General features: G+C 41.8%; 1 protein-coding gene across 1 annotated transcript; it reads left to right on the forward strand.

The window, feature by feature from the left end:
• The first annotated feature begins 8,067 nt into the window (after positions 1-8,067).
• Positions 8,068-12,872, forward strand: rgs4 (regulator of G protein signaling 4). The gene is made up of 5 exons (XM_084472733.1): positions 8,068-8,216; positions 8,561-8,653; positions 10,256-10,320; positions 11,365-11,528; positions 11,843-12,872. Exons 1-5 carry the CDS (start codon positions 8,173-8,175, stop codon positions 12,068-12,070), a joined length of 594 nt encoding a protein of 197 aa, XP_084328859.1. The 5' UTR covers positions 8,068-8,172; the 3' UTR covers positions 12,071-12,872.
• The last annotated feature ends 3,741 nt before the right edge of the window (positions 12,873-16,613 follow it).

Raw genomic sequence — 16,613 nt, forward strand, 5'->3', positions numbered from 1 at the left:
ACGAGCAATAACATTGGCTACAACATTTTACAGGTAATGAGAAAGGGTTATCACCAGAACTGATGAAGTTAAAATGAATCTAAGCAAATTAAATTAAACCACGATTTCACTAGAGGACACTGTTGCTCAATATTTACATCATCTGGTTGAAGCCATTGTACAAAAGTCGCATAGTATATTCCCGAGAAATGAATGGGAGTGAATGGATGGCCTGAGGGAGGAACGTCCTCCCCGAAGTAATATTCAATAGGCGATAGGGGGTGCTAATATCCCTTTACCCAGGGAAACGAACATTACATATACAAAGGCATTAAAGTAGTCATATTTAAGGGCATTAATTCATTACAGTAGTCTGGGCAATCTACACTTTTTATTCTCAACCATTTTAAGGAGGATCTTCCTACCTCTCCTCACTGGAGAAGCCTCTACTACTACTGGCGGCCAGTGAATAACATGGGGGTCAATGGGAGAGAGGAGGAAAGTCCTCCTCTGAGTGGATGGGACTAGCTAAGGGATCTGAATCGCCGTCTATTCACGAATAGGTCGGAGCCCTGGCTGCGCTATGAACCAATAAGCATGAGCCCTGGCTGTGGAGCAGCCCAGAGGGCGGGTTTATCCCCTCAAGTCTGTCTAGGCTACGAGAACCAACAAACCCGCTCGTATGCCTCGTTTCCGCTCGTATGCCTCGTTGCAGGCCTACGCTACTGTAGTTTGTTATATTTTATAACATTGTTCCTAATGATGATACTTGGGGAGACAAATATTTTCTGAGGTAGTAGGCCTACGCGGTATAAAAAGTTTGAGAACCACTGATATAGCATATAGGCCCGATAAAAAGTATATGTTAACATAATAATGTAAGGTAAATTTTCTTCCATACTCCATGACTTAAGTGTTCAAATTCCTGGTTATCTGTGTCATGTTGTTTTTAATCCAGGAAAGGCCGCCAAGACAGGATCGCTTTTAACTCGCTTTATTTGGTAAAGGTTTTGGTCTATTGTCTAGTATCGTCTATGAAACAAAAGGAGAGGAATGGTATATAACACGCGCAGAGTGTCTCTAAGCTTTACATCTACGATATGCCGCCCAATTTCTGGGCGGCATATCTGCCCAGATTCTGCCCTCTGATAGCGGAGTCCGAGTTTAAAAGGCAGGTAGGGGTGGGCGTGTTCTGTAGCTTTAAAAGCCCCTGACCATGCGCAAATATTGCAGCCCTACCGTATGTGCTCGGTGCTGCCCTCTTGTGGCTATGGGAGGATATTATCTTTTAATTGTTGTATGTGCTCGGTGCTGCTCCCTGTGGCTATGGGAGGATATTATGGCTGAAATATGTCACATCTGTATAGCCTATTAAAGGTGTAACAAGTAAGAAATAAAATAGACATTCAATGTTCCAGAAATACCAGTTTTGACATCAAGTCAAAGTCATCTATGCATCTGTGCTGCAGAGATTTTTGATTTCTTTAGCAGGTAGCCTAGCTAGCGCCGGCCAGTACGATCTAGTGACACCATTTTGTACCTCAAGAGTCAGTGCTGTCTCTGTAGCGTCCAGTCGGCCTCGCAGGCTAACACGAGAGAATGAACATGTGGTTCTTCCTAGAGGTCGTATTCTAAACTTTTGGTCAATCAGGTCGAAAGTACTCAAATGTAACGCTGGCTATAACTCCCTTGAAGGAGAAAACCTTGACGACGCTAAAGCTTAAACATTAAGGGGGTAGTTTGGAATTTTGCACATCAGACCTCATTTCAAAGTGAGCCAGTGTGTTATTTACAGAGCTGTTTCTTGCTATATACGGACTATGCGGCTGCATAGGGCCCTGCAGCCACCAGGGGGCCCCCAAATTTTTTTTTCCATCTATTTTTTCTAAGGCTTATGATAAATATCAAAGAAATAGCTGAAAATGAACATAAAAGATTAACTTAGCCGAGCGGGGGGGGGGGGGGGAGGGGTGGTACGGGATTACGGGTTGCCGGAGTTGACCACCAAATATATAACATAGGACATAGAATGGCAGGTGGCTGTTAATTGAAATGCATTTCTGAAGAGACACACAATAGGCATCTAATGGCATTCAGCTGTGTTTGAATTATTGAGGGGGGGGGGGGGGGGGGGGGAGTTGCGGGATTGCGATCTGCCGGAGTTGATGCGCCAGTACCGCGCCGAGAGCCGCGTCAACACGTTAACGCTGGAATGCGATAAACTGGCGGGCCAATTGCATTACATTAATTGGGGACATTACATTATAACAGGGTCCACGGGCGGAATTGTTGACGGGAGGGGGAAGGGGTGGGGGGGGGTACGGGATTACGGGCTGCCGGAGTTGACACGCCAGGGTTACCACGCCGAGACGCGCATCAACGCGTTAACGCTGGAATGCGATATACCGGCGGGCAAGTTCTGATAAACATTAGATATTATCTGGCGGGACGGATTAAATTACACTGCGGGCCGTATTAGGCCCGCAGGCCGTACGTTTGACATCCCTGATTTAAAGGGTTATTTTTCAAAATGTTCTTCCGGGGGGGCATGCCCCCGGACCCCCCTAGCATTGCTAGGTTACCAACTCACAGCACCACTGCTACAAAAAAATCTAGGGGAAACACTGAAGTAAGTTTAGTTATTTATTTTTTACTGTTTTGGAATGGTGGGTTAAAGTTTTTTTTACGTTATGCCACCTTGTTATGCCACCCCCTATGCCAAGTTTACATTAAACATTTTTCAAGAAAAATACTGTATCTGTTGCATTTATTAATGTACTCTAGCCTGCTTTCCTCTTAAAATGTAACAGACTGCTGCATCGTCACAGAATACATGAAAAAGATAGGAATCTCATAGGAAAGGATAGGATAGGAAAAAAATAGGGGCCCCCAAACAGTATCTCGCATAGGGCCCCCAAACAGCTAGAAACGACCCTGGTTATTTATCATTGGAGACCGTTTTCAACATGTTTCATTCAGTCCTTCTAGCTGCAGAAATCGCTGGTGCTAGGCTAGCGCAAGTCGACGGGGAACTGCTAGCCTGCCAATAAAAACAGTTTTACCCAATCCACAGTACACCCGAGGCAAACCAATTATAACACCAGACTATCTATGTAAATGTCTGTGTTGATAGAATAATGTTAGAAGTGTATGTACTTGTGTGTGCACAAGTACATAAACAAAATGTCCCTGTTCTCCTGCAGGCCTGTGTGTGTATATCAGATGAAGGCTGTGGAGGCAACCACTCAACAGCATCTGCTCTGAAAGGACACCTGGACCTGGAGTTCCACACGTAGCCTGTTTCCCATCACAGCTCATTATGGACACACAAAGATCTCCGATAAGGGCTTACGTGGCCCACCGTTATATATTTATTCACACTGTTTTATTCACTTATTTGTTGCCCATTAAATGCATTGATGAACGTTTTTTTATTGTAACCCTTGATTGTCGTGGGTGGGTGTCAAGTAAAACAAAGGCAAAATGAAGGATAGGCAGCAAATATTTATTCAAATAGCAATTGGCCTACATTTTCCATGCCGATAGAGAATATTTCAAGAATCTTGATTCTTGAAATAATTACATACATGGTTTCCTTTTGCAAACCATCATATAATGTTGTGTGTATGACGTCCCCTTGCCCCTGCTTCTTCATGTCACAAGGGGGCAGTATAGCTCCAATCAATGACGCCACAGCAATGATTTTACCCACAGAGGCACAATTTCTTGATTACTACAGGTCTTTATTGGAATAAAAATAAGAATAATTCAAAATGAAAATATGCGTCTTATTGATTTTGTAGATTTTTCTCCTTAAAGTCTGAAATGCCGTGGTTTAATTGAGCTGCACTGTCGCCATAATTTCAGTGGGATTGGTCACCTAAATTAATAGAGTGAAATTGCGTTTGATCGCTATAGATTTCATGGAACATCATTTTATGATACCTTGATAACCCTTAATAACATGATTCGAAGTAAATTATGAATTTCTGTTGTCCATCACTTTCAGCTAGTCAGCTGGGTAGGCATTGATGCCATGTCTGCAACTTCCCTATTCCTCTACCCCCTTCCTTCTTCTTTTCCTCTGTCTCCTCCTCAGCGTAATGGCTTTACATGCATTGCTCTACCCTCTGTCCCTTTTCCTCCGGCTTGTCACATACCCGCCCACGTTTGGAGTTTGGACTCCGTCAAAGCTGTTGATGCTCAGAGGCTTTCCAATAATGAATACGCTGATGCCTACTCATGTTTTGCTTTCAAAAGGTTCACAGTTCCCTTTTGTCTGTGACTGTTATCATGTTGACGCCATGGTTGAAACCCTTTATTTGTTATTCACAACAGGAGCTGCTTTTATCCAATTTTGCACAACATTTGGGTCTGTTGGGACTGCATGACACCACCTGCGAGTTCTCATCCTACCTGCCAAGTTGGCTGGTTTCACAAATCACACACAGATGTATACATACTTCAAAAGACTCACCATGTTCATACACACACACACACAGACACACACACACACACACACACACACACACACACACACACACACACACACACACACACACACACACACATGCATGTGTGCAGGAAAGCACAGACTCCAGTATGCATGAAATCCAGTCAATCTGTTTTTGCAAACACAAACTTGACCTTCTTTGATCCTGGCATTGGCAGAAAACACAAACCTGAATCAGCTGCTAATGATTTGAAAGGTTTTTTTCTCTGCACCCTCCAGGCCATTCGGGACCACATGTGTTGAAAGAAATACAGTGTGTTTGTGTGTGTGTGTGTGTGTGTGTACGTGTGTGTGTCCATCAGACATAGATATGATCTAGTTCAGGCTCCGGGCGCGAGATGAAAGCAGACAGAGACATGTAATGGCTCATTAACTCAGATGTGAGGTAATGTTGAACTTTTAAAAATAACAAGGGGACATAGGTACAGAAAAAAACAAGAATCCGGAGAATAAAGCTCAGCTAAAGCGAGAAAGAAAGGCGAAGCTAACATGATCGTCAGGGAGTCGGTGGTTGTAGCTGTAGGGGATAATGCACTTTATTTATTTGACCTCCTCTATCTTCTCATCTTCACGCGTTCATTACATCACACTTCACCTCCTGAGGACGTTGAACCTATGACAGCCAGCACCCCACCGGCCTGTTGATCTGTTGATCGGCCTGTGGATCTCCTAAACCAGAATGGAGAACCATGGCTCGTGATGAGGAATTAGGTTAGCGTTTTCAGGTCTGTCATGAATAACCAGCTTTATTAATGCTGTGATGCTGGAGGAGCCTGGAGGGGCCTTTGATGGGGCCCCCGGCAGCACTTCAGCCACACACTTCACCGTGAACACCTAGTATTAGTTTACGAGTGCCTGAAATGAAAGGGTTTCATTATTTCTCAGTTATAATAAGGCAGCATTTATGTAAGGGATAATGTATAGAACGCCGACGTTCTATACATTATCCAACTTATTACACGGCTACTTGCCAAAATGAAAAAATAACTTCACACGGTGTGTCTTTTTACAATTTATTTGTTACCAGCATTCATAGTGTTGAACAGCAGAGAAATAGTCCGCCAAAGACGTTGATGTCGCTTAACAACCGAATACGCTGGGGTTGATAAGTTACTGGACTACTTGCGGAGTGATACGAAAGACGTGAAAAAATCCACTTTCCTTGAAAGCGGTCATTATATGCTTAGCAACGGTCATCATTGAAAAATAATTCACCACTGGAAGTTGGGAAGGCCCATGCAAGGGAACGGAGCGCCCCACAGCACTGAGAAGAGCCGTGTAATAAAAAACAATAACACACCATTAGTCAATTATTACTTGACCATGAATTTACCATTAACTAACAGTTGATTGACAGTTAAACAATGATGTCATCATTTACTAATGGTGTTCATGTTTGCTAATTGTGTTCATGTTAACTAAGCTAAGGTTCATGTTAACTATGGTATTAATGTATACATAACCCTAACCCTAATCCTGTCCCTAACCCACTAACTATATCCCCAACCCATACCCCTATGGGATTGATATAGCTGATTATTACTGCATTAACTAATGTTACTTATTGGTTTTTTGGATTAATGTACCCTTATTGTAAAGTGTTACCTGCTCATTTGTAAAAGGGTTAGGTTAACCTAGGTTAAGTTAGTGTTAAATGACTAGTTCAGGACTTTTCGCCATCTGTGATCCTAATACCAAAGCAGCGGGACCACTTTTTGTCGATCAGTTCAGTGATCCTGTTACCTGGTATCGGTAAGCATTAGCACACTGATGTCAATTCTCAAATCCGAAAACGAGAATTCAGCTTAATTTACAAGCACTCTTTCGTTCCAGATAACCGTTTCTTCTTCCACTGGGCTGTGCGCAACAATACAGCTAGCCCAGACAATAACAGCATAACTGCTTTGAGGAGCTGGAGAAGAAACGGAAATAGAAGAAAGAAATATAATAAACTTATTTGGAAAACAAAATAGTAAAATGAGCTGAATTCTTGTTTTTGGAATTCGCCTTTTGAACTTAGTTTGTACCAGATATATACACGTAAATAGACTCATGTTTGCATTTTCTGAAAGGTGTATTTAGCTGAGCTAATGCTCTAGGAATTTCAGGTGAACACAATTAACACAATACATGATTGTTAGTAGACATAGATGAAGATGTTATTTTTAAGTAAGTAAGATGTAAGATGTACTATGTATGTATGCAAAGGCCTATAATACAGTTCTATAATGATACCACAGTTTTCTTCTTTTGGACACAGGTCTTTCTTCACACTACTAGATTCAGATAATGACAAGAAACAATTTAAAAAAAAAGAATAAAAGACAAATGGGAGTACACTAAATGCTTTTAAAAGCTCTTATATAGGACTCCCTAATTTAGCAGCGCTAGCCTTTTGATATTCCTTCTTGACGCCAAACAATTAAGGTAAAGGAACATATATAGACAGCTATGAAATACGGAAGCACAGAGGAGCCACAATGAATGACCAGTCATCCAACAGCTACATGTTGTGGGTTGCCATTGGTAACCCAAAGGATGTAGGTGTAGTTGTCAGGCAAATTCAGCAGCCACAATCAACAGGATGGCTGATGTATTACCTGGGAGCAGCCTGTGGTGGCTCCAGAACGTGCTCCGCTACACACATTCTCAATTTTCTTTTGTGCTTTAAGATCATTCCAAATTATGCAGGACTATAGCCACAGCGAAAGGGATTTCACTTAATGGGAGTATAATTCTACAGTTATAAATACTATTTTATATCGAACATTGACAGAAATTAATTTAGTCACAATTCTTTCCTTTTAATCTCTTTTCATGATTAACACAAGAAAGTTCCAACATGGATGGCTAGCGATTGAACGCACAAACAAACAAATCAATTCACTCACTCGATAAATACCTAAATTACTTTTATAAATGTTTTGATGTTTTGTTTAAAGATTAATTTAAAGAAAGAGTACTTTCGATATTGTGTTATTGTCTGTTCCTGTTTCATCCCAAGCACCTTGCAACAGCAACTTCTTGTTATTTTCCAGGGGAGGATGGAACCTTTGTGCTTTGTGGGGTGTGCTGCTCCTATTGTAACACCTCCAAGGTGCCATTCTTATAGAAAAGTTGTAAGGCAATTAAATGTGCCATAGACTTCTTACTTCTGACAGGACATGTAGAGATGCCTGTATTGAATCAATAGGCAACTGCATTCATTGTTCAATGTATATTGAATGAGGAATATAGCTTGAGAATGTGTTTGCCTTTAAATTCAACAAACAACAAACCTTTTTCCCTGGAGAGGAATTGCACCTTTTTGTTATGTACATTTGAGTACATTTCCTTTCCATCTGCTCATTATTCCTTACTCTCACTGTCACTCACTCTCATTGTCTATTCTCTCTCACTATCTCTCTTTGTCTCGCTCTCTTCCTCACACACATCCAGACACACGCACAGACACACAGGCAGAGAGCCTGGAGCGATTGGTCAATTCTCAGCCAGCGTGTGTGTGTGGACCGCCTTGATATAAAAACATCGTTTTGTGGGCGGAGATCTCCAGATAAGCCATATACAGCTACTGCTCAGGCCACTGTCAAACCACTGCGGCTTATCATCATTCTACTGCTGCTCTCGTCGGTATAAAAGCTCCTCTTTCTCTTGATTAGATCCGCAACAATCAATTGACTATGTGCAAGGGATTAGCCACGCTTCCTGCGACCTGCCTGAAAAGGTAAGGGCAATAGTCTGTCTCATAAGTTGTTATACAAGACACATGATTGGCTTAAAGCTGCTGTCAGCAACGTCTGCTTGCCCCGCTTTATTTTGATTGAATGGTCTTTTGAATGAGTCTCACATTGGTCCTCGGATCTATTAATAGCAATGGCCATAAGTCAACCAACTAGATGAAAACCATGAGACTCAATCAAAACACAATCTAATCAAAACCAAGAAAATGAAAATGGCTGATTGCAGCCTTAACCTGAGTATGTAACTTCTGACCTTTATTGATAACGTCAACCCGCTGTGTGTGTGTGTGTGTGTGTGTGTGTGTGTGTGTGTGTGTGTAACCCACAGTGCCAAAGACATCAAGCACAAGATAGGCTTCTTACTGCAGAAGCCCGAGCCCCAGACGGTCAGTCAGAAGCAGACCAACCAGGAGACTAAGAGGTCGGCACAAGCTATCTTATGTGGTCGTCCATGTTTTAAATGACATAAAGGTGTATATATGAATTGTAACAATAATGGTATTTATAATAATAAGGCTGTTATTCATATTATATAGGGTTTTTTAATTGTTATCTATATTATTATATATTATTAGTAGTATTATTATTAGTAGTATTATTATCATTATTAGTATTCATATTATTAGTAGTTGTATTATTATTATTATTACTATTACTATAATAATTTATTAGTTATTTTATTAGTTAGTTATTAGTTAATTTATTAGTGTCAGTATTAATTATTGTTATATTCAGAATTACATATTAGTTATTTCACATTTGATTTTCAACAGGGACAACGGATATATACTAGCCTCTTAGGCTAACTCTGGCTCACTTAGTTTGACTGTTAATTAGTGTGCAATGTCCCTGAAATAAACCAATAAATAAATAAATGAAATTATTAATTAATTCCTTAACAATGTCCCCTGAACCCTGGCATTTTCAATTACAACTCTGATATTGAGCACTTCAGCCTTTACTCAGCCTAACAACCCTATCATCCACTTTCCAATGGCTCATTCCAAAACATGCCGCTGAATGTAGCTATTCAGCCCTGCAGGATGAGTGGCAGTGCCTTTTAATGGGGGTCGAGCAACCTAACACACCTGTAATGTCTGTGCTGGCCTTTCAATGACTACTTGCACAATAAAATGTTTGCAATGCTCTCTCCTTTGGGTTGCTGGGTATTAACCTGTCCTATAGGATCTACTTTTTGCAGAGCGTGTTGGGTAGCCACTAAAGAAAAAACCTGTACAAGTGGAAGTAGACTTATTGACAAAGGTAGCATTACAGAATGTCTACTGTTTGTACTCAAACAAGACCAAATCATTATTTTACGTTACATTATCCTACTCTGGGAAGACACGCTTTACGTAAAAGGTCTTTCACTTCTGTCACAGGTAACATCCCAAGGTTCACTATTAATACTATCTATTCCAGTCTGTCATCTGGTGATCTACTTTAAAGTAATGGACAATTGACTTTAAAACTTTAAGAAAAGAAAATCCCAGATGGATGTATTTACTACACACCGAATATCTTGTCAGGGAAATGTCCAAAAATAGTTTAATATACATCTCAAAGTCAGCTAATAAACTCAATCTTGGAAAGACTCAAAAGAAACGTCATCAATAGGCACCGTCGCCATGATATGAGTGGCCTGGCTTGGCAACTTGAGTGCATGATAATTGTTTTCCTGTTAGACTCGAACCAATTTCATCTGCTTGAAGAAATAGAGTGAAATTCGTAGAAAGGACATGAGATTGGAATGGATTTTGTGGAACATAATTGTCTGATGCTTAATGCACAGCTTGATAACCTTCAATAACATAATAAGAAGTAAATTACAGATTTCTGTTTCCCATCCTTTCAAGGGAAACTCTAAAAAGTTCAATCAGTTCAAGGGGGTTGAAGCGGCAATTTTTTGTCATTAATCATACATATAATCATCCAGACTCCATATGAGCTCATATTACAGCTTTATTACATATATACAGCTCATATTTTTTATATAATATACACTTGCTGCCTTTTCTTCCAGAGAGGTCTCAGCTGCGGAGTTGGAGAAATGGAAGAAGTCCTTTACCGATCTCATGAACAGTGAGGGTGAGTGCTGCACATGGCTTATTTGACGACAGATGGATGGACAAACTAAGAGATGGATGGATGGATGGACAGACTGATGGATGGATTGATGCATGGATTGATGACGGACGGATGGATGGATGGATGGATGGAATGGTGGATCCTTATGGTCCAACCCTAATGCCACTGCACAGTTTTCTCAGGCTTCATTTGGCTGTCAGAGCATTGTTAAGCCCAGTGGGATGCCGTAGGAGATGGACGCAGAACGCAGGCAGTTGGTTGTCCTTGTTAATCATTAGACGCTATCATCCTACGTCCTAGTAGGACCCTTAACGGGCACAAGGCACTAGGGATCATATCATGGCGTCCACATGGAGAGGGAGTGAGGCAGGCGCAGGACATTAGGATGCATTCTCATGCTCCAGCAGAGAGCTACGTGTCTCCAGGCACTGCTGGGTGGTCCTCAGGGAACGGCTGAAATTTGCACACTGCATGTGTGTCGAGCACACTGCATGTGTGTGTGTGCATGTGTGCGTGTGTGTGTTTGTGTATAGTCTAAGGCCGTCCTCGTGGGTGCTTAAAGAGATCAACGGCCTCATGGAAACTAGCCATGCCGTGACCCGCTCCATACCAAAGCTCTGGCCGCTCAGTCACACACACGCACGCACACACGTGCGCGCACACACACACACACACACACACACACACACACACACACACACACACACACACACACACACACACACACACACACACACACACACACACACACACACACACACACACACAAACGCACATAAGTCCTTCGGCTCTCGGCCCCCCCCATCTTTGATTACATTAGTATAAAATCATTGATGCCATTTCCTGTAGTGGACGCAGTAGGACTTGGGTCTGTGTGGTTTGTGTGAAGTGTTAACGATGGGTTTATCACTTGAATTACAGATTTAGAATACTGCTGTTTTCCTTTTCCTTTCCTTTTGTTTTCCTTCTCAATTTGAAATTAGCAACCTGAGGCTGAGGGAAACCAGTTGAACCCTGTCTTCTTCTCACTGCGTTCTGTATTAGATGGTCGCCAGGTCTTCACGTGCTTCCTGAGGTCAGAGTTCAGCGAGGAGAACATAGAGTTCCTCAACGCCTGCAAGGAGTTCAAGCAGTTGTCCCCCGCAAAGATGGCTTCCAAGGCCAAGCTGATCTTTGCCCAATACGTTGAGACGGACTCGCCCAAACAGGTCACTGGACTTTGCAGTTGTAATATCTCTGAATGCATGTCTGACAAGGTCCTCAGTGAAGAACATGAGCCAAGAATAATGCAACTAGAGCATCAGCTTGACGTGTTCACATTCTATATAAGACTTCGAGAATGTCTTCAAATAAATCTCATCTTGTTTGATTTTACTTTTTCTATTATCATCATCCTCACAATATTGTGCCAAAGAACACAACGACATACCAGTGTTTCCTCATGGGGTTGCTGCCCATGTAACCACCACCCCCGCCAACCCCACCTTCACCCCTGCCCCCCCCCCCCCCCCCCCACACACAGGTCAACCTGGACGCAGCCACACGAGAGGAGACTCGACAGAACCTGGAGAGCGGGAGCCCTGCCGCCTCCAGCTTCGACGAGGCCCAGCGCCTGATCCACATCCTGCTGGAGAAGGACTCCTACAGGCGCTTCCTCCAGTCCAGAGCCATGCAGGACCTGGGCGTCCTCTCTGCAGGCTGCAGTACAGGCACTGAGCAGCAGCGGCAGCAGAAGACCGCTGGAGCCTAGGGAGAAGGCCAAAAACACTCAAAGAATGAAATCATTCAAGTTTAAATGAAATGGAAGAAATATATCATTATATGTATAAGTTACAGTATATGGGCTCAGGTTGGCAGCTAGTGTAGAAACACGATGGTGAGTGTCTATATGAGTGTTGTGTGTATGTGTGTGTGTGTGTGTGTGTGTGTGTAATATACATCTTGTGTATATCCAGTGTGTTCAGTAAATGTAAGTTTGTAGTTCAGCCAATAGCAAGTGAACAATATATGTGACAGTGTTTTACTGTTTGTTTTGAACTTTAGTTTAGTTAGAATTAGAGTTTTTATTTCTAGTAGTAATTATTCCTTAATGCAATGAGGGGGTTGAACATTTGTTACATTCAGGCTACATCCATAAAAATGTGTGGCCAATATGTTATTATGTAAAAAAGAAAAAAGAAAAGATGGTGCCCTATGAGGCTGACTTTTGTTGTTGTAAAACTTTGTGTGAACACAACCAAGTATACAAGCCGTTGAGCAGATTGTATTGATACTCATAAAACAACAAACAGCACAACAGAAACAACCCAAGTCTACCTCTGTCGAAATTACATGGATGGAAAATAATGTCATACACACCACACACGCATGTGCAAGTGAACATACACGCACACGTCCAGGTGCATACAGAGACGACAATCGAGGAAAAAAATCGAGGTTTTTGCACAAAACACAAGTAAAGAAATACATGCCATAATCATGCTAGACATGTTATTGTGGACCTGAAGTGCAATTTCTGTATTCTCAACAGTGTAATGTCAAACATGTGTGTATTCTAGTCTCACAGGTCTTGCGATCTGCTGTTCCTAATAATGTGATTGTAACCAAGATACAATAAAGATTTAATGTGTGGCCACCTGAATAGATTCATTTATTTGTATTCTCTATTGTGGGTCCAATTATTTATGGGACCCATGTATTGTGTCAAGGATATTGGTGGGTCATTAATTTGGGTGAGAGGAGAGGGTGGTGTGGCTCCCAGGATCCAATTAAAATACAGATGAGTAAGCCGCATGTGTTATAATAGTACCAATCACCTGGCTTGTCTTGAAAACAAGGCAGTAGCTGGACGCAGGGGGTATATGGCAATATGTGGTCTTGTAAATACTAATGTGAGTTTCCTGCACACTTCCCCACACACTCGCACAGGCAAACACACACACACACACACACACACACACACACACACACACACACACACACACACACACACACACTCATTTTCGGGAAGCAAGGTTAAAAAGGGTAACATAATAATCCAGAACATGTTGTGTAACTGAGCAGAATTAACAAACCGCCCCTTAAACCCTGAATAACCCGTCTTCCTCATCCTTTCGCAGAAAAACCGCAGAATTTGGGCTGTAGGGAAATGGACAGCAGCTGTAGTTGCCATTAGGACCATCAGCAGATCTAAAGAAAAGGTGAATGCCCCTTGTATCTTGATGTCATCGCTTGTTTTCCCCTTCGATGCTATGAACACAACCTGGAACACAGCCATCTAGCAGGGCTAATTCCAAGTCGAGTTGTTTACCGTGTGACCCGATATCACAGCCCCATATTCCCTTTTATGGTTCATGCATCCTGATTTGGAAATGTTTTCCTTCATGCATCCACCTCAATTCAGCATGGTCCCACTTGTTAAACTCTAATCCTGTATACGTCTGACTATCGTAAACAGAACCAAATTGTAAACAGGCGTTGGTATTTAACTCTTTCGATTCGAAAAAATGGCTTCACATAATTAGAATCAAACGAGGCGAGATGGAACAGTTACAGTGTTCCATGACAGGTATCACCTTCAGCTGGAAGACATTTTGAACCTCTTCTTCCAAAACTGCATTTTCTTCTTCTTACATTCAATCGGTTAAAATCCATTTGTCTACTACTCTAGTTTCACCATGGCCATTCTTAACGCCCTCTGCTGGCATGAGTATGTACATTTAATTTGATTTCACACATATTTTAATATGACCCTCAAGTTTGAAGTTGACCAACAAAATTGCCAATGACAACAACGTTTACGAAGGCATAAGGTAATCTGTCATATTATATCAAATCATTTTGATTGTTTGGTCGAGATAGTTAGCCAAGAAGCTACCAGTTTCTTTAAAACACTTTAAACCATTGATTTCAAAAGTAACATTCGATAACAATAATAAGTAAATTCTCTACTTCGGGAACCATGATGTTGTTTATTGTGTTAGTTGAATATCTAGCTTTTAGCCAACAGATGCCAGTTGAAATTGTGTTTATAGTAGGTTCAAACTGATGTGTTTCATCGTTTGTGATGTTATTGTTTTGATTAAGTTATGTCCAGTCTCTGTCCAGGTCCAGGTACATATTGTACCAGATGTCCTCATGGCCCCTCACATCCAGCAGGGGTGGGGGGTGCTGGTTAACCCATTTAGCATGGCTGTCTGTTCTCTGAAGCCTCTGGGCTTTCATGTGTGTCTGTGTATATGTCCATCCCCTATAGCTGGTGTGTGTGTGTGTGTGTGTGTGTGTGTGTGTGTGTGTGTGTGTGTGTGTGTGTAGGGGATCATTAGTGACTTCCAGTCTCTGGTCACTAGGAGACCCATGTGCAAGCCAGCACGTAGCTACTCCCCCCCCCCCCCCCCCCCGCCCCCCCCCAACCCCCAGCCTGCTCTTTTGCTTTCTTTCCTTCATGCATTTTTTTCTCTTCTATTCAATCACTCACTCACACACATTGTCAGAGCTGAAGGGATGCTTATCTTTTGTGTGTGTGTGTGTGTGTGTGTGTGTGTGTGTGTGTGTGTGTGTGTGTGAGTGTGAGTGTGTTTGTATGCGTGTTGAATAGCCACGGTCTGTCATGTCTCCAGATCCTTCTTCCTCCTTGCATCCATCCTCTGGATATTCCAGATACAAGGACAACCTTTATCTATTGTTTATTATACCACAGCATTGTTGAATACTTTTGTGATTGGTTAATGACGTGTGAAGGGTGTGCATGGTTTTTCAATAGCCTCCGCCAACGGTCACATAGAACTCGACCAAATGTTTCCTGGATTAAACAAAAAAAATCTGTTCATAGTGCCACAGAATAATATTGAATGTATACATTTATTGTTATTTTTTATTTTGGCATAAATAGAATAAATCTTATTGGAAAATTTTGTTCCACTAAATGGACAGTCCGTCGTGCTTCAATTCCTTACTTTTCATTGATCTGCATTGTTTATTATGTCTTATCATGGTGTTGTTTGCAAGCGCAAAGAATCATAACCAAACTTGCGTACAACCTGCGTTGATATATCATCAGAACATATGCGTTGATAAGTTCACCAAACACACCCCTGATAATGTCTTGCGCTGATTTATCCATTTATTACAGATAAATAAACAGTAAAATAACCCCCAACGAAGCGATGATACCAATACAATAATAAATGTCCCTCTTGCAGTTCACTTCCCTTTTGTACTTCCTCTTATCCAATGCACCTTATCTTTCATGGAAGAAAAAATCCTTACCAGCCGAAAAAAATAAAAACAACAATGATGGACACAGTGAGCTAGCTCTCCATGTGCCACCGTCCTTATTGCTGTTGAGTGTGGACCTTGCAGAAACAATGCTGTTGTCAATCTTTACATTACATGCCCATAGTGCATGCTGACTTGAAAGGTCTTTGCAAGCCATTACTGAGAGAATAATAGCAGCAGCAGTAGTAGTAGTAATAGTTGTAGTGTCATTTAGATTACGTTTGCTCTCTTGCATGCCAGGGGGTAACCGTGTGGTAGTGGGCATCAGGATAATTCAGTGGTTAAGGTGTTTGACGAAAAGCTGGAAAGTACTGGGTTCTATCCCCGATGAAGCGTGATTTTGATGCCTCAGGTATCGTGGTTTCAGGGCTAGGCATGACCTGAAGAGGGGGTAAAGGTTCAACACGATTGTTTATTCAGAGATACAAGGTAAACGGACATGCACTCTGGAAGTGAAGCATTTGCCGAATCGAGTAAAAAATTGGTGTGGGCGAAATGGTAAGGAAGCCACGCCTACAGGGTCTGACTTATCTCAGAACCATAAAACTTTATATGGTGTTGTCTTGACCACACTATGTGTTGCAGAACATAGTCAGAACTGGTGTTAGCACTACGAATGGGTGGTCCAATGAGGTACTAATGTTGTTGTTGTAAAGCTGTAATATTGTGGGGTCTAATAAGGTAATAGAACAAATACATTTATATCATCCCCCAGTAAACACAGCCTAACTGTAGCCACTTTGACCGAGCCAACTGATCCCTACCCGCTTCTCCTTTTGGGAAAAGAGTCTTCTAGATGCCGGTGGAAGCCAGTGAACACCGCCTGTTTCTACCAACCTTCAGTGTGACTCTCTCTACTATCAACAAAGTCTAATTATAGTCTCTTGGGAGCGCAGCTGATTCTTTGTTCTCCATGGGTCATTGCATCATCGGCACATTTTACAGAGCAAACTCATCTTGCTGTGTAAGTTCAGCAAAGCACGTCCATCTTTTCTTTGACTGAGGACACAGCAGGT

Source organism: Micromesistius poutassou (genome assembly GCF_964030765.1).
Source record: "Micromesistius poutassou genome assembly, chromosome: 9".
NCBI classification, from domain to species: Eukaryota; Metazoa; Chordata; class Actinopteri; order Gadiformes; family Gadidae; genus Micromesistius; species Micromesistius poutassou.